General features: G+C 39.0%; 2 protein-coding genes across 4 annotated transcripts; both read left to right on the plus strand.

Annotated features, from left to right (window-relative positions):
• The first annotated feature begins 1,195 nt into the window (after positions 1 to 1,195).
• nexn (nexilin (F actin binding protein)) lies at positions 1,196 to 12,823 on the plus strand. 3 transcript variants are annotated; one of them, XM_065955863.1, is made up of 15 exons: positions 1,196 to 1,351; positions 3,084 to 3,510; positions 3,630 to 3,827; positions 5,008 to 5,092; positions 5,200 to 5,348; positions 7,777 to 7,977; positions 8,110 to 8,283; positions 8,505 to 8,690; positions 9,421 to 9,612; positions 10,038 to 10,082; positions 10,415 to 10,609; positions 10,706 to 10,927; positions 11,064 to 11,252; positions 11,379 to 11,742; positions 11,890 to 12,823. In XM_065955863.1, the coding sequence occupies exons 2-15, from the start codon at positions 3,133 to 3,135 to the stop codon at positions 11,901 to 11,903; spliced, it is 2,592 nt and encodes an 863-aa protein (XP_065811935.1). In that variant the 5' UTR covers positions 1,196 to 1,351; positions 3,084 to 3,132; the 3' UTR covers positions 11,904 to 12,823. The 3 variants fall into 3 exon arrangements, with proteins under 3 accessions (XP_065811935.1, XP_029134106.2, XP_065811936.1); XM_029278273.2 differs by lacking the exon at positions 11,890 to 12,823 and having other exon boundaries at positions 11,379 to 11,777; XM_065955864.1 differs by lacking the exons at positions 10,038 to 10,082; positions 11,890 to 12,823 and having other exon boundaries at positions 11,379 to 11,777.
• A 2,570-nt stretch (positions 12,824 to 15,393) lies between these two features.
• mindy4 (MINDY lysine 48 deubiquitinase 4) lies at positions 15,394 to 24,581 on the plus strand. The gene is made up of 18 exons (XM_020638919.3): positions 15,394 to 15,702; positions 15,792 to 15,911; positions 15,993 to 16,165; positions 16,300 to 16,555; positions 16,650 to 16,903; positions 17,001 to 17,059; positions 17,156 to 17,265; positions 17,381 to 17,497; positions 17,604 to 17,695; positions 17,828 to 17,929; positions 18,055 to 18,118; positions 18,577 to 18,642; positions 18,737 to 18,804; positions 18,915 to 18,978; positions 19,363 to 19,524; positions 22,806 to 22,986; positions 23,254 to 23,332; positions 23,540 to 24,581. Exons 1-18 carry the CDS (start codon positions 15,643 to 15,645, stop codon positions 23,586 to 23,588), a joined length of 2,076 nt encoding a protein of 691 aa, XP_020494575.2. The 5' UTR covers positions 15,394 to 15,642; the 3' UTR covers positions 23,589 to 24,581.
• Positions 24,582 to 26,587: the final 2,006 nt, after the last annotated feature.

Consider the following 26,587-nt stretch of genomic DNA (forward strand, 5'->3'; position numbering starts at 1 on the left):
GGGTTTTCTGCCTGAGGCCTGTTTGGGCCATGAGTCAGCAGCTGTGCTTAGAGCCATTCTTGTAGACAAAATGTGTCTGCTGCAGGGTTTCTATTTACATCCACAGATAGTGCGAGCATTTCTGACTCATCTTAATACTAAAGTGTATATTTTCCAAATAATGTAACATATAGAAATTAAGGGGGAAAGTAAGGGGGTTAAGTTAAGTTAAGGGGTTCTTAGTAAAAGCGACCTTCATTTCTGGGGAATCTGTGAGTGTGTTACAACCACAATGACACAGCCAAATGACAGAAGCATCCAGGATAGGCCGGAGCAAAACGGATAAGCTGGGAATCTTGGCTCTAACAGGTCAACAGGCAGATAATGATGGTGTCTGTCTGCATTTAGACATAGGCCTTCCAAACACACCTGATGAAAAGAGTGTCCTCTTGTTTCAGACAACACAGTGCTTCTTTTGTTGATAGGCATTTTCTGGCATATAAAGGTTTAAGATAATGGATAATTATGTTGCCAGGATCTTAATGTAAAAATTGTAGGTTTGGAAACAAATGGCACCGAGGATAAATAATTCAAAGAGAGCATCTTGTACATTTTAATATGTGGGCTTTTTTAAAAACACTTATCTTTGCCCAAAGCTACTGCCAAATACATTCACCTCAACTAAACAAATTTTAAATGAAAGATTGGAATTTCACATGAATACGTAAAGAAGTATTACAGTCATGTAAAGTAACTGATGCTACAGTCATACACTTTTATTTACAAGGGAGTGACACTTCTAAACTTTGCATTATGAGTGCCTTGCTATTAAAATATCAGAGCTTGATTCAAGATTCAAAAAACGTTATTGTCTATCACATAGTGACAGAAAATTACCTTTTGTTGAGGCTCAGTAACATGAAAACATACAAACATTGTGAAATTCTAGTTCAGGTCGTTATAACTTCATTAGTCCCTTACCTTACAATTATTCAAGACAAACAACAACAACGATTGTATCAGGTCAGTTCTTAGACAATATAAGCAGTATTTACGCAGCTGTGGCTGCAAGAGGATGAGCTGCGGTGGGTACAGGCAAGTGTGCGTGCGTGTGTGTGTGTGTGTGTGCATGTGTGTGTGTGCGTGTGTGCGTGAGCGCGCACATGAGGCAACAGCTGAACCTGCGGCTGGCTGGCTCGTGCAGAATGCGGTATCCGGTAGAAAGTAACGGTGGGCTACTTTTATAGAAACAGCGACCAGCAGTCAGTCGAGTTTGTTCACCGTGTGGTCGCTTCTTGAACGGTGTTCCTGGTTTATATTCACCTAAAGGAAATTGTATTTATCAACGGGAGGACAACACCGTGCGTTAGAGGTAAAATTATTATTTTATTGTTGAAAATGTAAGAACAATTATTCTGTCAACTCATTTAAAAGTCTGTCAACAAGGTCAACCTACGTGAGTTTAATTTAAAGTTAGGCTACTTATGTTAGTACAATTTTGTTAACACTAGCCTACTTCTTCTAGATATAAAAAATCAGCTAGTAAAGTTACATTTGAATAATAGAATAGGCTTTACAATTAATGTCTACAAATGGGAAGAGGTTTACAATAGCTAACAAACAGTTATTCCAGTAAGCTGTGGCATATTACTTAGATTGATAGATGAAGCATCAAATTGTTTGTCAACCTCTTCTGACAAATACTCTTATGATTACATCAACAACCAAACCAACAACTGGTAGCCCACATAGGATTTCCAGTTCGTTGTCCATTCATCAAGTGTGACATTGTCATCAAGAATTTGACCTTATTTGAGATTTTGTAAGTTTCAGTACACATGCTGAACTTTGGAAATAGAAGGTGAGGATCCAAAACAACAGTTGTCAGATTGATTTGTGAGTCGCCTCATATAAATGTCCCTATTGCTCTGCTATGAATTGGCTTAATGCAAATAATCATTGATTGCTAGAGATTGCTGAGATTAGGGAATTTAAAATGATCTTATGAATAAGCAGCATTTACATTTTCAGTTGTCTTGTTTTTTTTTGTGTGTGTGTGTGAAATCCAAAAGACAATGGAAACCCCAGTAAAAAAAATAAAAAATGAAAATCAGAGGCAAGATATGATTGACTAGAAATGTAAAAATGACTGTGGATTTCGCTAAAATACATATATCAACTGGTGGCACATTTCTATTTATTCCACATTGAATTGCTCCTGACATCGTGTCACACATGAATCTAAATACCTGTATAAGGTATTTGAGGAAACTTGTGTTCGATGACTAACATTCCAAAAAGTCTAGCTCTTTAGTCTCTCCATTTTGACAAGGGGTCTGTGGGGCGACATGTGGGTGCCAACCAGAGCTCTGTCCAACTGCCTATCACTCATCAAAAATAGCCATGATCACATGTCCTGGACCCACAAGTGGGCTATAAATAGAGGTCAGCAAGCGTTCATGGCCCTCTTTCTCAACATACTGGAGCAGCTTCCTTTGGTCTTAACTTTGTAGTCGGGGGGGGGTCTGTCACACAAATGAATCCATAATTCGAAAAAAAAGTCATATTAAAGAATGATAAATACATCGGAAAAAGAAGAGGGTCTTGCTTTTCAAATATCTGTAATCTTGTCGCTAGATGTTAAACGATAAAATGGAAAATTTTAATATTAAACATGAAAACTAAACATGTTTATGAACTTAGCAACTGATACATGGATCACCATAAAATGTACACAATTAGTACTAAAGTTGAATCTTGTCTTACAACTTCATTGTTAAAATTATTAGCAATTTAAAGTACTGAACGCTAACAATTTCAGGCACATTTCTGCCAGTATTTGCACTTTGTATATCCAGCAGTGATAAATAAACACAGTCAAAGGAATATTTAATTCCTGCCATGCCAGTCAGTTAAAAGCTCAGTAGCATTTTGCAAAGAACACGAATACTGTATTTAAGAACAAACACATCTGCTAACTCAGTAATGTGTTTCTGTCATGTGGTCAAGTTTGCTTTGGTGAAGTGCAGAGCAGATTAGCAATCAATCCTCTGTGCATATAGCAACAGGAGTGCTAACATTTTTACTCCTTCTTTTCTTTGCAGGTAGAATTTTAACAGAGCCTGTTTGTCAACTTGTCATTGCGGTGCAATCATGACTGAGGTGGCGCAGGTTGCGGCTGTAGACATTGACGATGTCACCAGCGAAAATGAACTCAACATGAGCGACGCAGAAAACAAAGAAGACGATCTGACACACGAGGAGGAGGACGATTTTGAAGAAGCAGAGGAGGACATCGAGAAGATGTCAGAAGTGGAAGATGAAAAACCTTGCCACACTAAGGACGAAGTGGGTGAGGAGACCGAAAAAACACACATGAACGGAGTGGATCACAAAGAAAGCGACTCAGTCAATGAGCAAAATGAAAGTTCAGAAGGTGTTAATGGTGTGGCACAGGACAATGAGAAGGAGGACGCACAAGCTGACACAAATGAAGACCAGAATATTTCTGATCTGGCTCTTAAGAAAGAGGTAAGGGAGGAATTTTGGGACGTGAAAAAGGCAATACGGTGTTTACGCCTAACTGACACCATTTAACCTTTCCCATGCGATATTGTAATGTTATCTTCACGTTCACTTTCAAACAACAGAAACTCATGCGGTCCAGAAAGATGGTGGCCAGAAGCTACGTGCCCAAAACGAATGCAGAAAAAGGGGATGTGACAGGCAAGTTCGTGGCCATGCAGAAAGCTAGGGAGGAGCGCAGCAGGCAGAGAAACAAGGATGAGCAGCAGAAGAGGAAGGAACAATACATCAAGGAGAAGGAGTATAACCGCAGAAAGCAGCAGGTTCAAAGACTGATAACCAAACTAACCCCCGACTGTGACCTGCATGGCATGATGAAACATGACCGGTAACAAGGTTTGAGTGAGAACTCACTATCTTATATACACACCACACAGGGTTGTGTGTGCACAACACATAACAACTGAACCCCTCTGATACTCCAATTAGCTCCTCAAAAATTCTTGAAGTCTGATGTGGTACCAAATGTTTTTTAACTCACTGGATTGAGTTTTATGCCGTTTTATTTTTGGTGTTTGATCTAATTAACAGACACATTCATCACAATTACACGATAAAATATTTGTAAATTAGCGCTGTTTAAATAAGTTTTTTACAGGTTGTGAGGACACCACTGAATGCTACTTGTTTAAGAAACCCTTTTGTGGCTCAAGGCTGTTAGTGGGTAAATTGCATTGTGGGTAGAGTAGTCACCAGAGTGCAAGAGTGGAGTGCTAATTTAATAGACAACAAGTTGACAAGGGAGTAACCTTAAGGGCAATCTTTCAAGGTAATCACACCAAAGATTTTTCTGGTTTCATCTATTCGAATGAGATGATTGTTTTAAGTCTGTTAAACTAGACATTTTAAGACATATGTTTCTGTTCTGATGATATTGTAAATTTGAAGATAAGATTAAATGAGATAGATCATTATTTAAATGATAATCAGTCACAGCTCTAATGTAAAAAAATGACTCACAATACAAAAAAGTGTTTGTTAAATTTTGTATTGACCAATAGACACAGGTAAAAAAAATTAGAGGCGATTAATCTCGAAATCTAGTGTGAAGTAAATATTTTAGTGACTTGGAGGCAACATGGGGAGAAATAGATAGTGAAAACGTTTTTAAGGTTAAGACAGTTTATGTTCAAGATAGACTGTGGGGAAATACATGCGGTGATACAGTGTTTTGTGAGTGGATTATCATTGATACTAAGACACAACAACCTTCCTGTGTACAGTCGTGCCATAGCTGGCCAGGCTTGGACACCTGCACTCATCTCCTTGCTGTGCAACAATACCATCGCCCAATCAGAAGCCAACCTGCAGGTCACATGACCTGGCTATTAACAGGGATTAGGCCCATGTTCTTGCTGGGACCAGCATGGTGCCTGAGTGGCAAAAGAGATGATCCGAGCTAAACCGTAACCTCACCACAAGTCTCTGTTTGATCCGCCACAGATAAAAGAACTGCTTGCTTCCAGCGATGAGGAGGAAGAGGAGAAGCCAGCAAAGGTAGAAAAATCCTACGTCCCCAAAATCACAGGTAAGACACACAGAAAATAAGCAAAGGGTTGGAATGATATCAATTCAGTTAGAGATCAGGGTTAAGAGGAGGCTAAAGGCTTGTGTTTTAATCTGTGAAATCCTCAGGTAGTGTGAAGGGGAAGTTTGCAGAAATGGAAAAACAAAGACAAGAGGAAGAAAGAAAGAGGATGGAAGGAGAGAGGAAGAAAAGGGAGGCCCAGGACCATATGGAAAAAGCCAAAATTAAGAAAGAGTTGGCCAAGAAAGCAGCTGAGGTAAGTAAAGCTGTGGTGGATGCCTTGCACAATGTCTCACTGAGAAATGGGACAGCTCGTCTAGATGCTTTAGTGCTGCCTTTCTGATAAGAATGGCGCACTTGTGTCTGTAATGATTCAGGTAATCCTCAGCTGCCACTCGGATAAGTTATTTTAAGTGGTATAATAGATGCAAGCAGTTGGCAGAAGCTGGATATAGGTCTGTAGCCAACAGAATGTTGACATCGCCAGCATGTGAACTCATGGTAAAGGGGTCTCATATATTTATTTTGCTCTGCAAGATTTGTTGTAGTTTGTAAAGTTATGAATTATAAATCTGCAGAATATGTCCAATACAAAGCACAGAACTGTACAAAAACAACATGAAATACGAGGCCTTTCATACTTTTTTATAGACTGTGTAGTTCTTGGGAATAGTTATGTAAGTAGTCTTTAGCCAGAAGGGCAATTACAGGCAATTACCTGCTACTTCTTTGCTGATGCTTCTCTTGTACAGGAAGTCAGTCAAACTTATAATCAAGCTCTATATGTTAAAAATGCTTTACAGAAAAATCTTTTGATCCACACTCTCTTTTCAGAAGGCAATGTCGTTTTAACTTTGTCTTTCTCATAAAAACTAAGCTCAAGTCTTCAACTACTACTGGCTGAAGCATGTCATATCTGGGGTTTTAGGAAAATTTGAAGGAAATGCCTTTAATTATTATAAACTAAAATATTCAGACTGATTTCACTGTAGGCATTTTTTATCAGTAGTTGTGCTCCTTGTCGCATGGACGGAGCTTGAGGAAAACAAAACAATAAAGCTGTATATCTGGGGCTATAATTGTATTATTATTTCCTTCAACCATCCTTGAATAGTTATTTAATAATGCAAATTAAAAAGACTATTAGAAAGTGTTTATTTGTGAGATAAGTCAGCTCTCCACTCGCTCTCTTTAAATTAGAAAGAATAATTTTTTTGAGAAATTAGCTTAAAACAGATTCTTAAGAACAATTAAACAAGTGTGGGATTAATCTATGAACAATTGACCTCCGCGCTTCTACAATCCTAACTGCAACCATGCTAGTGCTGTGAGAAAAATGCTGAATGTCAGGGGACATTATTTTCTGACAAACCTTCTTCTAAAGCGTGACTTCAGACAAAATATCTTCAGTGATGTACATTAAGCTTATTATGTTTAATAACTCTATAGCTACTATTACTTGTAGCAGGTCATCCCCTATTTAAGGCTTATTACTATTAGTTTAGTATTAAATTTGGAGTTTAACTGGAATAATCTCTCATGTCTTTGGTGATACTTGCTCTTGTTCTAGAAACAACTGGAACAGCATGCGTTCAGTGCTGCCAGGTGTAGACAGCATATGACTGGCAACTGTTTCCCACACCTCACAGTGACTAAATTAGCTGCAGACCTCCTTACTGTGACTGATTTAGACTCTGCTATCTCAGCCTGACAACCATACTCTGACCCACCGCAAATGGTAATATTGGGCCAATTGAGTTCCCCCCATCTACACTCACACACACACACACACACACACACACACACACACACACACACACACACACACACACACACACACAGGCTGTTATTCCCAGTGTGTGTTAAGGGGGAAGGCATCAAGATTGACCCAGATTTGTTTTTACCATACACCACAAACAATTACAGTAATGTGTCACAAAAACAGCTTAGCTCAAAATGTTATTAATTTGCATTACTGTAATAAGCATGTCGCCAAAGAAAAAAACATTTCTGTACATTTTCTCAAAAAAACTTTTGGCCACTGCTGTGACAAGTTACTAAATGACACCATCTGCAAAGTTGTCCTTTATGTAGAACTGCTAACAACTCTGAAACATGAGAAAGGTTCAACCACACACTGTTTGGCTGGTAAATCTGTATCTGTCAGGTTGCTATTACTTTCAATGGTAGCAAGAGTATCCACAGTCTGCAGGCAGGTAGAAGGACAGTTTATTCTGTAAACAAGGCTCCGGTAAAAGCAGAATGCTTCTTTAACTTCTTCAGTGAAGTCAAAGGGAAAATGTAAAGGCTCTGAAATGCACTCACAGTATAAAAGTAAAAACCAGCCAGAGCTCTGAAGGACATGTCTAATATTACTGTAAAGAAAAGCTCTGACAAAAGACAGGGATACTAAGGTAGAAAATAAAGTATTTGTAATTCCCGTCTTTGATTAGCTCCATCTTTTAGAAATATGAAATGAAGAAAAAAGGTAAAAGGTTTCTTTCTGAAATTGAGATAGTAAAATGACAAAGAAAGATGAAGAAACACAGACAAATCTTTGATCTCAACTACTGTATAGATATATGTATATATATATGTATATATATTTTCTAACACTTTAAATTAATAAATATTCTCTGTAACTTTGAGTCCCTGAGAGTCTGACATTATAGATTATATTTTAGGAAGGAGATGACACCATCCTGGTACGAGTGGTTCCAGCAAAGTCATCACGACCTCCGGGCAGAATCAGGATGAACTTTGAAGACATGGAGAAGAACAGAGAGGAGGGACTGAAGAAGAAGGCAGAGGAGGAGAAGAAGAGACGATACGATGAAAACAGACGCTCCTTCAGGGATGCCAAGAGAAGCTCGGTTGTTGAACAGGTACTACTAAACTTTTCATATCTGTTAGCACTCATGATAAATCAAATGTTGTTTTATGCTTTCTTCAGCTATTATTGCTCACTTACAAGTTAAACAATTTCCTCTGCATTCTCACACTCACTTCATATTTAGGATGAAGAGGAGAGGCCGACAGAGAAGATGCAGGTGACTCCTGGCAAGCTGAAGCTGACATTTGAAGAGCTGGAGAAGGAAAGGCAGGAGCATAGAAAGAGGCAGGCTGAGGAGGAAGCCAAACGCCGTCTGTTTGATGAGAAGAAAGCTTTTGAGGAGGCCAGGCTGGGAATGGTAAGCCAAAGACCAAAGAATCCTTTGTATCTGGAGACTGACAGCAATATCAAGATTTAGTTTCTGTTGTAAATGTCTTCGACTTAAGAGGAGGAATTGATTATTTTAACTGAGTACTGTGTAGCAGCAATATAGTCTTAGGATTTGACTTAAAGCTATTCAACTCCATACTGTGCAGCTAAAATGTAATCACTGCTGTTAATATGTTTGCTTTCCCTAAGGGAGAAGATGAGGACATTAAGGAACCTCAAGAAGACAAGGAGGAGTTTCGACCTGGAAGACTGAGGTTGAGCTTTGAAGAGCTAGAACGGCAAAGGGTAGAAGAAGTACGCAAGAAAGCAGAGGAGGAGACCAAGAGACGAATGGAGGAGGAGAGACGAGCTTTTGCGGAGGCCAGGAAGAGCATGGTTAATATTCTGCCTATACAAAATTCAATTTATCCAACTAATATATCGTAGATCTTATGCGTCCTTTGAATTATATTCAGACATGTAGAAAATAAGCTTTCATGTGGGAAATTAAATCAGAAGATTGATAGAACTATTAGATATTTACATAAAGGAAAAGCTTCAGCTAGCAGCTGGTTAGCTTCATTTAGCTAAAGACAAATAAGAAAAGGAAACTGCTTGCCTGACTCAGTCTAAATGTAACAAACTCCACGTACATGGTCATTTGAACTTCACATTTTGATAAACAACAAGTTTTAAAAAAATTATATACAAACACCAGTGTGTAAAAATGACACTTAAAACAATTTTAGAAGAGTTATTTATGTGCCAGAAGTTTTATTGGAAGGAAGTAGCTGCTTTCTGGTGGCTACTAGGAAAAATCAAATAGTTATTTTTACATGATATGGTTTTAATAAGTGAACTTTAAGGGTTGTTCTTTTCACCACTCAATCTGGCAAACTGTTCCCTACATTTTTTTCAAGTATTTGTGCTAAACTAAACTAAGCTAAGCTAATCTTTTTTTGCTCCTAGTCAGAAAGTTAAACTGCATCCTTCCAAGACTATCAAAATATTTCTTTAAAAATGTTTTTAGCTGAAGTGGAGGTCCCTGGCATATACTTACTTAATACTTAAGAAAAAATTAAGCGTCACTTGAAATGTTTGCTTACCATGCTGTGTTGTTTCTCAGCTTGTAGATGAGGATGATGAGGTGCTGATGGCCTTACTCAACCTGGAGGGAAGTGAACCCGGGAAGATATGTGCCAGTTTTGAGGATTTGGAACGCCAGAGAAGAGAGGAGGAGCAGAAAAAGGCTGAGGAAGAGGCAAAGAGGAGACTGGAAGAGGAGAAGAGGCTATTTGCAGAGGCCCGCAAGAGCATGGTAAGTCACAGTGATAAAGTGACCGGAAGGTTTTCTCTGCTTTTTTTTAGCAGATCATTTATGGGTCAGATTATGCTCTTTTTTGGCCTTTGACATAATTACTGCTTTGTAGCTGCTCAGCTTTGGCTCTAAAAGAATACAGAAACCAGCTTTTTAACAAAATGTCCACATAAAAACAGCAGTGCATGCCATGTATATTTTAACATTTAGAAAACCTAAAGGTTTATAAGTACATTTTAGTCATAACAGTGTAGGCTGAACTAACAAATAGTTGAACATTTCACACTGATCCAGTCTTAATGTTCTCAATCTGGATTCTAATTTCACGAGGACTAATACATTTTGTTCATGTACAATGTATTACTCTGATGGGCTCCATTGGTACACATGCATTGCTGTTCCCCTGTCCAAATTATTTCTTTAAGAGCCCTGGTCTGGATCAGGAAAAGTCTGCATATGGAGATGAAACAGTAAGACATTTCACTTTCAAAAGTCTATTTATCACAGAAAAATAAAAGGAAACAGTATCCTATAATGAATTGATTCTCTTTAAGTACAAAGGCACCACAGACGATGATGTATGTATGTTTTCTTTCCTTGCATGTTGTCTTTATTTGCAATAAACAATAAGAATGGCTCTTGCTTAGATTTTAGTGGTTTTAAGACATTTTTAATGCCAGGTAAGTGGTAGGTCTTCATTTCTTTCCTGTATTACAAACTGAAGCTAGCAATGACTTAGAAGGAAAAAACTGAATAGACACGGTAAAGAGCTTTCTGCATTTATGTTTACTTTTGTGCATAGGTACTAGATGAGGAAGCAGGCATGGTAAAGAGCCCATCTCAAGAAGCATTGCACCCCCGAAAACTGGAGATCAACTTTGAAGAGTTACTGAAAGAGAAGGAGGACGCTGAGAGAAAGCGCAAGGCAGAGGAACGTAAAATGAAAAGGGAGCAGGAGAAGCAGGAATTTGAACAACTGAGACAAGAGATGGGCGAGGTTAGTCCACAACAGATGTAATGCTCATGTGCGTAACTTTCTCTACCATAAGAATGCAGAACTTGCATAACAATCATAACTTTCTTTCTTTCACAGGATGAAGTGAATGAAAGCTCAGATGTTATTAACAAAGAGTATGAAGAGCTGACCAAGCTCAAGAGAACTGGCTCCATCCAGGCCAAGAACCTCAAGTCCAAATTTGAGAAGATCAAGCAGCTGACTGAAGAGGAAATACAGAAAAAGATTGAGATGGAGAGAGCACGACGGAAGGCAGTGGATGACGAAATCAAAGAGAGAGAATCTGAGCGGTTCCAGGAGGTAAGACAAGTAATCAAGATTCAAGATGACAAAAGCAAAACTTGCGAGTTTTATTCTTTAAAGAATGACCTGAAAGGTTGTATTTCCTTTTTCTTATTTGTAAGAAGGGATATGTTAATGTCAATGTGATTTTCAGGACAATGAGGAACAGGAAACGACAGCAATGAGGGCTGAGGAGACACCCTTCAAACAGAAGGTGGACATGAAAGCCCGATTTCAACAAATGGCCAAAGCAAGAGAAGATGAGGAGAGGAGGAGAATAGAGGAGCAGAAGCTGCAGAGGATGCAGTTTGAGCAGCAGGAGATCGATGCTGCCCTTCAAAAAGTAAATGTTCGATGTTCACAATCAATGCAAGCATCATTAGTTCTCATGCATGTGAGCATAACAGCTTTGGTCTATGTTGCATTAAAGCTTTTTAATACATATTTTATTCATGTCCTCTGTTTGCAGAAGAAAGATGATGATGTGGAGGACGAGGGTAGCATTATCAATGGCTCTGCGGCCTATGAAGATGAGGAGGATCACGCCCGGTCGGGGGCTCCATGGTTTAAAAAGCCCCTTAAAAATCAATCGGTGGTGGACTCGGAGCCAGTGCGATTCACTGTTAAGATCACTGGGGAGCCCAAGCCAGAGGTGACCTGGTGGTTTGAGGGAGAGATGCTCCAGGACTGTGAGGACTATCAGTATATAGAGAGAGGAGAGACGTACTGCCTCTACCTGCCAGAGACCTTCCCAGAGGATGAGGGAGAGTATATGTGCAAAGCTGTGAACAGCAGAGGCACAGCAGCAAGTACCTGCATCCTTACAGTAGAAAGTAAGACAACCTTGGTGTGATTGCATGCCTGCATGATACCTCCAATCTGGATTACAACCTCTGAACCTGTGAAGTGGATTGCATGCTCCTCTTCCTCGTGAAGATGCAGCTGTGGGTAACTCTTCTTCTTCTGTTTCTCTCTTGCAGCTTATGACTACTGATGCCCTTCCATGTTCTGGAAACTTTCCCTGTTGTCTCTCACTCCTTTTGTAAAACCTTGTCCCTCATGGTATGGTCAAACAGCGGAGGGAAGAAATAGCAGTTTGTCTGGCATTCCTAAGGGAGGGTTACACAACAAAAACAAAAGATTTTTTTTTTTTTTTTTTACATTTTGCTCAATTGTAAAGCTGTACTCCCTGTTAGAGTAGGGTTATACCTGTGCCAAAAGCAGATATGATTCTGTTCTTGTTCAAAATGATATTCACTCTGAGGCCCTAACAGTAAGATAAGTTAAGTTTCACAGTACTGTGTTGTAAATATCACACTCTATGGTCCATTCATAGAAACACTGTGCTTGAGGCACTGCAATGGAAGGCGTCAAATGTCCTTGTACTTTCAATGAATAAAAGTACAGGTGAATAATATAAACCTCTAAAGTAATTACTAGTGTTTAACCTATGCTGTACAAGGGCATGAATATGACTCACAATATAGCTAATTGTGCTCTCTGCCATATTAGTTAATGGTGTTGCAATAGTTGACTGGAATCATGTCAAAGGATAACATGGTTGTCATTATTTTATTAGAAATCAGCAGTGAGAGACAGAGACACAGAAACAGAAACATTTGATATCATGTTTACACTCTGATTTCCAATAAAACGATTTAGGTTCTTAATAACTGTTCTAACACTGCAGCTTCTGTTCTGAGAAAATTAACACTTGTATTTATTTTTTCATTTTCAACCCCCCCCTTTTTTGTTTAGACTTTAATCTAATACATTATATTATTATTACAGATGTCATGATTTGATTGTCCTGGACAGTAGGTCACTGTTTAATGGTTTGATAATGAAAAAGAAACATAGAGTAGCCTGAAAATATTATTAATGAAGATGTTTTAATAAAATGAACAAAAACAGGATGTGGTGTCATTGTTGGTACATTGAGGAATACCTGAATTACAAATACTGCTTTTTGTATTTTTTTATTTCTCTATTGAACATTTTACTCTCTGATGAACTGCTCCTTAAAGAGTCAAACTGAGTATAAGTGATAGATTGAATTACCACATCTACAGTAGAAAATCAACTGAGGAGATCTTTTCATTGTTATTTCTTTGTGTTTTTGGCCATGTCCAGTAAACTGACCTTATGACTGATCTCATTTAGTGCTTAAACGGATTAGGGCCAAATCAAAGAAAATCTGAGATTTGTCGTAATATTCCGACTTCAACGGTGTGACATGAATACTCTATACACAGTTCAATCAGGAGAGACTTAATTGAGAATGAACAATTATTTATTTAACAATAAATGTGCAACTATTTAGATTTGAATGTGCAAAGTCTTTGGGGGATTAGACTCCATCGTGACGACTTCATGTACTCGGAAGGGTAATGAGGCCGACAGCAGGATAGGATACCCCCTTACGGAGTCTAGACACTGGTGGTGGTGAAGAGGAATAGAGGCCATGATGAGCCTGAATCTGGACTCTGCTGAGCTGGAATGGAGGTGACTGGGGCGGTGGTGGGTTGCAGTGGTTGCCCTGAAATGACAGAATGACTGCGGAAGAGAGAGAACTGATATAGCATTTTGCCGCAGCAGGATGATTGGTTGAGAGAGGTTGTGCCCGAATCTGGTTGGTTAATTACTTAAAGAATAAATGCCCATTATCAGCTGGTCACCAGAGCAGGTAGACAGAGGAAGTAGTTTAGGTTGAAGTGGAAGGATGAATGAATTTGTGAAAGAATATAACCAGTCTTCCTGTCTGAACTTACGCTGAGCTCCATACCATCAGTGACATGGATTAACAAGAAATAACTCATGTCCATGAGATAATAATGAGAGACCAAAGTTGTGGCCCTGAGACAATGTGGCCTGGGGGAATATGTAATGCAAAGTGGTTCCCACCTAGGAGGGCCGTCCAGGTATTAACGGCCATCCACGTATATTTTCCGTCCATATGATCTGCATTTAAGACCAATGAACTAGTGATCGATCTCAGAAAATAGGGCCTATTTTACTTTTAAATGGCATTAATTAAGATGTCAAGTTATGTATTGATGTATAGTGAGAGAGACGGATGTGATTCACTTTGTGCCCAAGCCCCTGCAGTGCTGAAAGTGCTGGAAATTTGGACACAATTCCCTGTGACAAAGAATCAAGACCAAAGAGGAAATGGAAAGAGGACTGCCCTAAAATAAAGAAAGAGATGGAAAGTATTAGAATGAGATCTAGGGGAAAACAAAAACATGAGGAAGTTACAGTACAAGAAAGGGGAACAATCCAGCCGAAAATGAAAACAATTCAGTTTCAAAGCATGCTGATTACTGTTTTTGTAAGGATGAGAGTATTCATAGCCTTCTTTGCTTTAGTTATTAAAGGAATTATGAAAGAATAGATCATAAAGAAGTCAGTAAAATAAAGGTGGCGAAACAGATGGGAAAACGAAAGAAAAGGGAGGTCTTATTTGGAAAGACAAAAAAGTTTTTTTTTTTTATTGCAATGGCAAAGATTCAGTCATTAAAACCAGGCTGAGACTGGGGCATTGTGTGCTCACTTTGTGCCATTTGTTAAATCTGGATAACTGGAATAAGATGAAGAAACGGTGGGAACATCTGCACATCACTGGTCTGTATAATACGACGGAGGATTAGGGCCACGTTAAAAAAAACAAAAAACAAATAAATTTCGAGATTAAAGTCGTAATTTTACGAGAATGGAATAAACTCGTAAATTAAGGAGTTCGAGACCAGCCTGCGCGAAAATGATGAAAGTAGAACTCTTACAAGTCTTTAAAGAATTAAAGAATAAAGTGGTTATTTTACTCTATATCAGAAGAGCTGCAGCATCCTGTTCTCAAATGACAAACATGCAGCATCTTGTCCTAAAGGTTTCACTAATAAGGAAATAGGCTGCTTCCTTGTGTTGTCGGTAAAAACAGTTCAAGAGAAGTTTTCACTTCAACTTGCAAGACCTTGTTTATCTGTAAAATGATGAACAGGACACAAACTGTCTCTGCACATGAGACACTTTAACAAGGCAGACCGATAACAGACACAAATAGTTGTGTTGGGGTTTTACTTATGCAGATATGAAACTACACATGCTTCTGGCACATCATCATCATCTTCACATTGTCATAAAATATCAGCACCCTGAAAAGATACTGAAAGAAACTGTGGCTTTTCCGAAGAAACAACCACACTGACATGGAGGAAGTTGTCTGCAGAGGAACATAGCCTACTTTCAGTTCTACTTAATCTACATCATTTTGCGCAGGCTGGTCTCGAACTCGTTAATTTACGAGATTATTCTCGTAAATTAACAAGTTTAATCTCGAAATTAAAAAAACAATTAAAAAACAATTAAAATGAACGTGGCCCTAATCCTCCGTCGTAGTACAAGAACATTTAAGAATATGATAAATAACTATGATAAATACTAACAATGGACAGTAGAGGGCAGCAATACGCCGGTGATGCGTTTTCTGCCTAAGCAAAGAAGGAGAAGAAGAAGAACACGCAACTACCGTACTAGAGAGGAGCTTCTATCATCGCCATGGGAACGCTGAACAACATCCCTTTCTTCAACACACCTGGACGGTCTCCGAACAACTAACTAAACTAGGGCACAGTTGTCTCTTGTTTGGTCACACGTCCTTGTTATGGTTCGCCAAACTGGGCTAACGTGAACTGAGCTACTTCTTGACGTAGAGAAGGCCACACGTCACCGTATTCATGGCCGTTTCAATTGAGGAGGTTTCTTCGTCGCTTGTGCGGGAATATCTGAATCGAAAGGTGAGTCGAAATGTGGTTAAATCACGGCTCCTGGACTCAGGGTGTGACAGGTATGTGTAAACAGTGCATGACACTGTGTTGTTGTGCAGGGACTCAAGCGGACCATTGCCTGTATGGACGAGGAGCATCCACGAACAGAGGCCAGCATCAACAACAGATCCCTCTTAAGGCAGATTCTCAACTTGGAGGGTCTCTATAGAAAGAACAAGGTAAACCTACATCAGGAGGTTGGTTGGTGAGAAGTGTTTAAAAAAAGTATGTAACCTAAGCAGATATCTCTGTCATTGCAGGTTCAGAGCTTCCCCTTGAAAACATTATTGGAGATAATTGTAAAGTATCACATCAATGGCCATAAGAATGACAAAAGGACCGGCAATGAAAGTGACCCCTTGCACTCTCCTCAATCTGTCTGTTTGATTGATGATTCTACGACAGCGACACCAGCAGGGATGACTGACTCAAAGTAAGGATGTGAAGCCATCATATCTAATCAAGGTGTTTCGTAAATGAAGTTTCTTGATGCATCATTTTGTGTAGGAATTTCTTACTTCTTACTTCTTTCTTACTTAATTTGATCAAGACTTATCTCCCTCACAGGTCTGATCAAAAAGATATATATCCATCCTCTTTGTCCGAGACAGATGTACTGTCAAGTCCTTCTCCAACGGGTTTCCAGGCTTACGAGTCAGATGACAAACAAATCCAGCCACTGTTGTCCTCCGCCCAGGACAATGAGGGCATGATGAAAAGAGAGCCAGAAAAAAGGACTTCCACTGCCGAGAGCACCCAGAGGAGCAGAAATAATCGAATCAGACGTGGTATGATGGCTGGACCAGTAGCTAGCACATCACAGGTGCTACATTTTTGATGTACTTCTTGGATAGAAGAATTGAATTATATGACTCGTGGTAATCATCCCTGTTCAAACACTGTTGTTTTCTTTTAAGGAATTAAACAACAAAAGGAAGAATCGAGGGCAAGAAGTGCCGAAGCTGATCCTGAGAAAAGGAGAAGAAAGCGATCATCTTAGAAATCGAGCTGCTGGGAAAGGCTTATATAAAAAAGGCTTAGAGGGGGGCCTCTCTGAAATCAGCCCAGCTGACTCTGTATTCGGGCAACAAGAGTTTCCAAGTATGCCAGAGAGTTTGCAGAGGGAACACAGCTTTGAAAAATTGGGGGAAGAAATACAGATGGCTAGAAGGTAAATCACTTTAAGATGCTTGCAGAAAATGTCTCTAAAATGTATCACCGCTGAAGTGATCTCCTACCAAGCTATGTTTAACACATGTCTCTCTTAGAGTCAAGTCTCTACCCAGGACAACCGTGGCTAATTTGGATGTGCCTGAGATGGTTTTAGGTAAGTGCTGTGCAAAAAGAAAAGAGGTAAACTATTGGTGTTTTTTATTTGTTGTCTTGTGTTTGTAAAGCTGATGGTTTGTGTATATCATTCCAGATGACGTTGATGATGATGACAATACACAAGAGCTCTCCAAAGTGTCCTTTCAAAGAGCCATCACAGAGCACAGCTCCTCCTCCTGCCCCATGGATCAGCACACTGCAATGGTTTGTAGTTCATGTGGTTGTTACTTGAGAAATGCGGGGGAGAGTTCCTCTGGTTGCTTTAATGTTACCCCCCTTTTTTCCTTCTCTTTTTTTTTCTTCTGCTTTTCCCCCCCAGGAATTAAAAGTGGTTCTTCTTGGATCCAGCCGAAATTGTTTCAATGTTGAGTGGAGGAATCAGGGTTTCACATTCTCAGAAACGCATGACCTGAGATATGGAATTGTGCAGAAAAAGGTTGTCTTAACTGTGTCATCCTGCTGAAATTCATGAAGCCAGTGGAATGGATGTCACATGCCTTAGTAATTTGTACGATTATTTAATCTGTGTATTTATTTTCTAGGGTGGCCCATGTGGTGTTCTGGCATCTGTCCAAGCTTTTGTTTTAAAGAAACTGCTATTTGAAAACATCAAACGCAGTGATGCAGATCTTCAGTAGGTTATCAACATCTGTTTACCCACAAGTTGCTTTTTACAGGCATTAATTCACATAAAGGCTTGCTGTATATGAACTGTATTATTATTCTGGCTGACCTGCTTTTCTCTCAAATGCCACTTTGTTCTCAGGAAGTTAAGACCGTCCAACACTACCAGAAGAAAGTGTCTCGTTTCAGCTGTGGCCGAAATCCTGTGGAGGGCCGGTGAGGAAAAACAAGCCAAACTTGCGATGTAATTCAAACCTTTCTCCACTTAATCATCTACATACAAGTATCAGCATGTCTGTTAAATTTGCTGTTTGGGTGGTGCATTGATTTTAACAACTGCAATTTTTTTTATTTCATGTTTTAAAATAGAAATTCTGGAAGAAACCATTTTACTCCATGTGGACAATACAAATCTGAAGGGGTGCTTGAGAAGGTATACAATTCAGTTCAATTCCAAAAACTTTATTTGTCCCCGGGGGGGCAATTCAAACATAACATATTCAAACATATTCAAACATACATAACAACTGTGCACACACCTGCTGAAAGTTTAGTGATAAAGCACAAATCCACTTAATGCAATACAGTTGTATTAAGCTACATATGGATTGGGAGATTCTTTTAAATATTTTCAGTATTTTAGGTAGCCATTTTTGATGTGTTCATTTTCTATTATACCATATCTTAATTGTTATTGCAGGAGATATGTATCCATATCTGCAAAGCATCTTTGTTATAGTTAAAGAATAATATAAATAGGGGAATAAATCAGGTATAGCATTGTGGATACCATCAGATCAGAAATGTACTCTACTAAAAACTTTTAGTCTTGTTACTATGTGTGCTTTGATACTTGTGTGTGTGTGTGTGTGTGTACATCTTTTCTTTTAGATAACCTGTTTCACGGTCGATAACTCTAAGGACCTGCAGTTGCTCCTGGAGCAGCATATCGAGCAGGTAAGAATCTGGATCGCACGTCCTCAGCCTTAGGTTGCCTGTCAGATGGAAACACTTTAGTAAACCTTTTTACTCTAATCTGTGTTTTCTACAGTTTGAGACTGGGCAGTTAGGATGCCTGCTGCTGACCATTTCTGCTGTTCTAACTCGATCTATTGAAAAGTATGTGCTGCCTCTTTGAATTCTGTAACTAAGCAAACATTCAATATAGTGACCAGTGACCACTGTAAGCTAAACGATAGAACACTTCCTCCTCTTTGTTATTTCATCAGAGTAACGGAGGATATGGACGTGCCCACCACTACACTCATCGGGGCCCATGGCTACTGCACACAGGTTTGATATGACAGAGGAGACTGGGGAATAACATGGTTCAGAGCACTTTGTCTTATTATGTGTTTCTGGCCAGTATCATAACTCAGGAGAAATAATCAAGGTAGAGAAACTGGCCTGGATAGCATTGGTTAAGTCCACTTGTGTTCAAGTCAGTGTTTGAGGTAGTGTTTATGAAGGGCTGCCACTAAGCCAGTGTCAGCTCTATAAGTGAACACTCACCTTTCCAATCAACAACAAAAAATATTAGTCCAAGAAAAAGTAAGCTTAAGATTTATTCCATCTTGAAGGCAAGAACATCTCAACAGTACTTGCTGTCACTGTTGTAAGCATTTCTGCATTCATTCTGGATACTAAGATTTCTCGTTTTGTATTTGTGGTCCCCAGGAGCTGGTCAACCTGTTGCTCTGCGGCAGAGCCGTTTCTAATGTCTTTGACAATGACATGGAGTTGGACTCTGGTAACGGCAACATGACTCTACTCAAGGGGATCAAAGACCACTGTGATGTCGGCCTGCTGTCCTTGTTTGAACATTATAACATCTTAAAGGTGAGTGTCAATGCGCGCGCACTGTCTGGTCTGTGCTGCTGATCGATCAGATGATGGTCATAAACAAGTGCAAACAAAATACCTCAGTGAGTATTTTTCACTGTAATTAATAGAAAGATGTCGTTCTTTAATGCTGTTAGCCAAATACATTCTGAGCAGGTTTCTTTAAAGTAGTTCACAAAGGAGGAGTGAAATAAATGGGGAGTAACAGGCTCTTGCTGTAGTCAAAGAGTACACCCATACCATTATTTTAAAGGTTCAGTTAATGGTAGGAGGGAATTCAGCTACATCTCAGATGTTACATTTGGTAGTCAAAAGTCAAGGTCACTGTGACTTCACAAAATAGCCCCCCCCCCCATGAGTTAGGATGTAGTACACTTATTTGCAGATGTCCCACAAAAGTATTTACTTGAAAAAATTATAAGATGGTGACATTTTTTACCAATACGGTCGACTTCACTGTGACATGATAACGCTCTGGGGAAACACCATTATTCATCATCATATCTCGTGAAGAAAGGGGGATATTGTGTCTAGATTTTATCCTCATCTGTGATTCTCAGCTTGAAACAGTGGTGATTATTTCAGACGCAGGTTTGAAAATTGGCGTGAAGCATCCATACTCATTTATTTTGCTTACTTATCTTACTCTGTAATTTAAATTATCATATTTCTGTTTTCAATTCATATTGAAAAGCAGCAAGGAGCTACACTGTATCACAACAAAGGAGGTTCATCAATGGAACGGCTGTAGTGAAGAAACGGACGCATGTAAATCATTAGGACATTTGAACTGTCCTATTGATATACATGTTTTGGTAAATCTCCTTTGCACTGTTGTGTTGTAACAACCTGGCTCAAGGATTTCCTTCAGGTTTATTATGTTTAAAGCAGTATCTGCCGTCATTACTCAATTGTGTTCTTTAAAATCATCTCCATCAGCAAAGCGTGTGACCTCAAACTAAGACTTTATTTCTCTTTTGGTTTCTCTTAATGAACTTACAGACTAATTGCCGTGCAGCAGAGCAAGAAAAACAAAACTTGATAAAGTTGTGTCAGACTGATCCGATTTTATTCATATCTCCCTAAATCTAAACGGCGCCCCAAGGGGCTTCACAATCTGATGAAAATGACGTCATCGATTTGTTCTTGAGAGTGAGAGAGATAGATTCTGTTTTTTTTTTTTATATATTATTTTTTGTTATTCTTCTGTTGTACTTCATTTTGAGTTTTATGTTAAATTCTGCTTTGGCAATGTAGACGTATATTCCCCATAACCAATTATGCTCATTTGAATTGAGAGAGCTGCAGCTGTTGACTAACATTTGCTCAGTTGGTGCGTTAAATTCTCAGTTTGAACATTTTATTGAACTGTTTCCTCAATCATCTCTCCAAAAAATGTTGACTTCAAAGTGTTTTGGACACATTTGGACAACTTTTTCTACAAGTTAGGGTAGAGAGACAGTAACTCAGTCAAACAAAAAGCCATAAACAAAAAATAAGGATGGAATAGCTTGGAGATGAGGGGGATGAGGGAGGGGTACCCTCAATGCAAAGATTTTTTCCAGGCTTCTTTTTTATTCCTATTGTTTCCGCTTCTACTTCAGTGTATATTTTAAATCAGTGTGAGAGAGAGACAGCATCAAGCTTGCCTGGTTCCTCTATGTACTATGAATCCTTTAGACAGTTTATCTTTATTTTTTTTGCTTTGGAAATCAAATTACTGTAATTTACTTGAATCCGTAATCTAAATGTCTTGCCTTATCGTATCAAATGTCAAAAACAGGAGCTCCACATTTTGCTTTTAAGCATATAAACCATTACATTTATTGTTTCGTCTAATGGTGTCTTTCTGGAAAAAAAACACACAGACCTGCGTCGATTGTATCCGTCATAACAACAACTTTGAATGTATTGGTTAACACTGCTGCTAATGCAGAACCACATTGGCCTGTATGAGTAACACTTCTGACGTCCTTTCCTTCTTTATTATTGTGTCGTCCTAGGTCATCGTCGTGTCTGGTCAAGGTTTCCTATTTCTAATGCTTTTTAGGATAATAAATTGTACATTTGTCATTTCCTGGAGGCTTTCTCTGCTTTTTGACTCTTTTCCAAACAGTTTGACGTAAACATTTTTTTGGCATGATTTTAAATTAGATTGACAATTGCTCTGATGTTGTTTTAACCAATAGTGCAGGTTTTGCAATTTTGATTTGTTTTATAGCAGTAAGAACTCAAACTGTTAGAACTTACTGTTTCAATTAGTTACATGTATTTCCCTCAGATCTTGGTAAATTGTTTTCCATAAACAATGTCTACTAAGTCAATCTCTACATGCCCCCCCCCCATATGGAGCCTAGATTCTAGCTCTTGGTTCAGTAGATGTGCATGTTGTGCTCAGAAAAAAAAAAATCTGATCACAGTAGAATCAGGTTTTAAACTCATTAGTTCTCATTGTCATCCCTAACAAGTTTACTTTCTGACATTTTCCCTTTTTTTAAATTAAATCTTATACATTTTCTGAACATTTGGGGTTCTGATGATAAAGGTGTACACTGTCTCCGCCCATTGTTCATGTGTTGCAGGGTCATATTATTCAGTGATCCCATTTTTATTCAGATGTAATAAAAAAAAAAGGTGCAAGATCAAATGAACTTGTGCTTAGCTTAGCTTAGCTGCATCCTATTGGTCCCTGAAGTAGTGTGTCGAGAAACAGGGTGGTGTCAAGTACACCTCAGTCACCTACTGTTCTTTAAAAAGACATTCCTTTTTAAAACCCATTAACGCAATTTTTAAAGAAGATTCTGATGTTTACCAAAGTTTTTTTTTTTAAAGATATATGTTTTGGCTTTTTATGCCTTTATTTAGAGGTAGGACAGTGAATAGAGTTGGAAATCAGGGAGAGACAGAGAGTGGTAGAATGACATGCGGGAGAGGAGCCACAGATAGATTAAACTCGAGGCCGCCTGCTTGGAGGACTTTAACCTCTGTACATGGGACGTGTGGACTTACCACTAGGCTACCAGCACCCCCCCCCCCCCCCACCAACGTTTTTTTATCTGTCATTTGTTCTCGGCTTAGAATAAAATCTGAGAACACTCTAAACTATCCAATAAAGGTAAAAGACACCAAAAATATCATCTTAAAAAAAATGTGTTAAACGCATTTCAACACTTGATAAATCAAATAATGCTGATGGAGGCTGCTCTCGGTTACGCTGAAGGGGTTGTGTTTGCAACTTCTTTACTTCTTTAACCCTCTGTGTTCTACTTCTGTCTAAGGTGGGAGCTTACCTCAAGACTCCCCTTTACCCCATCTGGGTGGTGTGCAGTGAAAGTCACTTCAGTGTGCTGTTTGGCCTCCAGAGGGAGCTGTTGACCTACCAGGACAAAGGCCTGGAGTTTGACCTCTACTATTATGATGGCCTGGCCAATCAACACGAGGAGATCCGCCTTACTGTTTGTATGTAGCATCACGTATCCCTCTTTCTCAGTAAACACATCCATTTTTTTATGATTTGATCATTACAGATCAACCCTTCATTACAGTCAAAGACCAATTAGAAAAATCTACATTATGTTGTCATTTCTGTCATTATGATGCGATCTGTATTCATAGTGATGAGTATGATCTGTGTCCCGTCATGTGGATTTATGGTTTGAGTTTAGACATTTTTATTTTTCCGTTAAGCTTAATCTTTATGTGTTAATCATCTGTTTGTGTTTTTAGCTGTCGGTAATTGGGTTCCAAGCTCTCAAACTGTCGACACTGACCTCATTCCTCCAATGGAGCTCTGTATTCGAACAAGGTACGGATGTTTTTGCATTTCAACTGTGCAGACATACAGTACATGCACATGCACCATTATGTCTGCAGAGATACTAACAAGAAACAAAAATGTGGGCTTCAAAATTAAAAGTTGCATATTAAAAGACAGCTTATTAGGGTTGTTAGAAACCATGAGGTATGTACCTGGCTGAGTTGTTTTAAACTTTCTTTTATTTATTTATTTCAGGTGGAAAGATGCATTTGTGAATTGGAATGACACGGAACCGATTCTCTGACCTCTCACATGGCTTAATGGAAAGGAGCAACGATTGACAAGAATCATTTTATGTGCATCATTTGGTGCAAGATGCATTTACAACCACAGTGGCCTTTTATCCATATTTTACTCTAAATTATTTTAATTTCTCTTCTCATTAGAAATGAATATAATATTAAACTTTAAACATGTCTTAGCTAAGTGTTACCTTCACATCATGTCTTGAGTATTTTATTATTGAAGTGTGCCCCCCCTCCAATGAGTGTATATGTTGTATTGTTCTCTACTTTGTTTTATCACCTTAATTATAGTTCTGATGTATGAACGGAGATTTGATTAATCAAATGCATCATGGTCTATGCATCAGAGTGAATATTGCTTATCACCATGATGAATTTGCAATTTTTGAAAGCCATGTACAGTAGAGCAGTCTGTGACTTTAACTCAAAGTAAAGTATGCAGCTTTAAAAAAGCAATTTCTCATGAATCTGGTATTACAGATGAGGACGGCGTTGCAGTTTGTTTAAGGTGAAGAAGCTGCTCGTGTCAAAGCAAATCAGTTATCTGTCCATTGAAGTCTTACCTTTTAAACTCATATACATTAGAATATGTAATTCATTATTATTATCAAAGCTAATGCTGAATTAAATCTGAAGTATGTCACATGTCTGGTTAGGGGCAAAAAGTGATCGAGCTGACAGATGCCTTGCAGTAAATCAATGCGTTTGGTATTTGACATGGCGTCAGAGAACACACAGTGTGGGACATGCAGAGGGGGTGGCAAGGAGACCTCTGCCAACACCTCGAGCACATGGGATCAAAGACACACAGCTGGCACAGAGACAGAGCTGCAGCAACTCATTTCCCAGTAAACTTGTCGTATTCAACATCAACCCGAGTCCATTTAAAATCCTGGAAGTGCAACATGAGGGTAAACACATATTCAAACCTCTTGTACCGTAATACACAATGGAACAGAAGACATGCTTTGTTATTAAATCTGTCAAAGTCAGTCATCTCGTGTATTTGCATTTTGGTGCCTTGGTAGTGCCAAAAAGGAGCTCTTGATGATGATGAGAATGATTTCATCTTACAACCGTCGAAATCCTAATCAGGGCTATGTTATCTGAATGTATATTATTGGTGACTCATGTAGGGATTTACGTATTCCACCAAAGACATAGGAAGAGCCATGAATTAATCATGAGACATGGAGTGAATCAATGAGCCATCTACAACCATTTTCAAGACTACTGCAGTCACTATAAATAAGGTGGTTTGCTTGCACGAGGCCTTGGGGTCTAAGAAATTGGATTAAAGTGTTCACTTTTGCAACAAATTTTTTGCAGCCGATGGGGGGGAGTTTGATATACGTCATAGGAGCCATGTTTAGGTTTTATAGGTTATATGCTATTCATGATTTTCCCTGAATAGTTGGGGCTTGGATCATTTTGGTCAGTGCCAAAGGCTAATCAAATAAAAATGATTTTATTCGATCAAAGACAGGAAATGGGGCACACTAATTGGTGCGCTGATATCAACTCAGAATTTGGATTTTCTAAAAATGTCTTAAGTTTGTAGCTAGACTGGTTTTACCGATGAGCCATATCATGGCTGATCTTGAAGGAAAGTGGAAGAAAAAAGCCAGTATGTTTTTCATGACAGTGCATTGGAGGTGTCTAACAAACATTGGGGTGTTTCATTTCTCTGCTGCGGGGTGCTTGCCTGACAGGAAGGACTTGGCCCGGCTTTGGTCTCTATTTACTATTTATCGCAGTAGCATTTCTCAGAGGTATCGGAGGAGGGATTTGGTGCTTGTGTGTAATTGTGTTAGAGCCCTCCCACATTCTGTCCCTAGTGTATCTTCTGTCTCCTCTCCTAATCTGTGCTGTTTGTCTCCAGATAAGTGATATCCACCTCAGATGAGGATCCGGTGTTCCTGCCCTGCCCACCCGGAGGGTAAGGAATCCCCAGTGCATCCGCACAAGGTGCAAGCTTTATTTTTAGCAGCCTAATCCTTTTATAGTTGGGGCAGAAAACATCACTCTTTTCCATTAATTGTCTGAAGTAATCATGATACAAAATCCCAGAGAGTAAAAGCTTGATTATGCAAATTTTTTGGTAGCATTATTTTCTTTTTGGACTCATGTTTGTGAGGAAGCTGTGGTTTATGAAAGAAAGGCGAGGATCAATTTTATGGCCATTCAGAATATTTCATTTGGAAAAATGGTGATTCTCACAAGATCACAGTCACGCTCCTGTGATTTTCTTTCAGTGCAGTTTTTATTCACAACCTTTTTAACTGCCACATTTCTGTGTATGACTTTTTAATGATCCCACAACAAGCCTAACTTTGTTGACTAATGCATGATCCAATGTGACAAACTGTTCCTGATGAGTCTATAGAGAGACATGCTGGCGTGAGAACTGAGCTGTTGTAATCTTTAGCTCAGAGTTTGTTTTCTTCAGAACCTTGTCTATCAGCATCCCTATGTATGCCTGGCTCAATATTTATTTGACTACTGGAATAAAAACAGCAGACAATCACTGTAACTCCTCCCCAGGCGCATATCTCAGTACAAGATGATACAACATGACAGGAAGGAGAACATTGGATCCTGTTTGTTTTGTTAGGAATTTACAGCACCGTGTTACTGTAAGGGTAGCTAATTCAAACCCCCAGCAGAAATCACAAAGATCGGGAAAAGTTTAATCTTGATGCTGCTCACATGCCTTTATCTCTGTGGAAGTTTCAGCTTTTCTTGTCTTAATTTCTTAATATTCCCATAGCAGTGTTTACTGTTTTCCATAAACTGAGCATTGAAGGCAAACAAGCAGGATCATATGTGAGAAAATAAACACTTTTTTATTTGGCGCTAAAAGAAGTCAAGTTTGACATCACACTATGTTCACAGTGTGTCAGATTTCTGCCAGTTTACCATAAGACTTGGCTGTAGCTCAAGGGCTGTAATACCAGGCACACTACTTTAATTGGATTATACTGGTCAAGAACAAGTT

Source organism: Labrus bergylta, chromosome 6 (assembly GCF_963930695.1).
Source record: "Labrus bergylta chromosome 6, fLabBer1.1, whole genome shotgun sequence".
Classification (NCBI taxonomy): domain Eukaryota; kingdom Metazoa; phylum Chordata; class Actinopteri; order Labriformes; family Labridae; genus Labrus; species Labrus bergylta.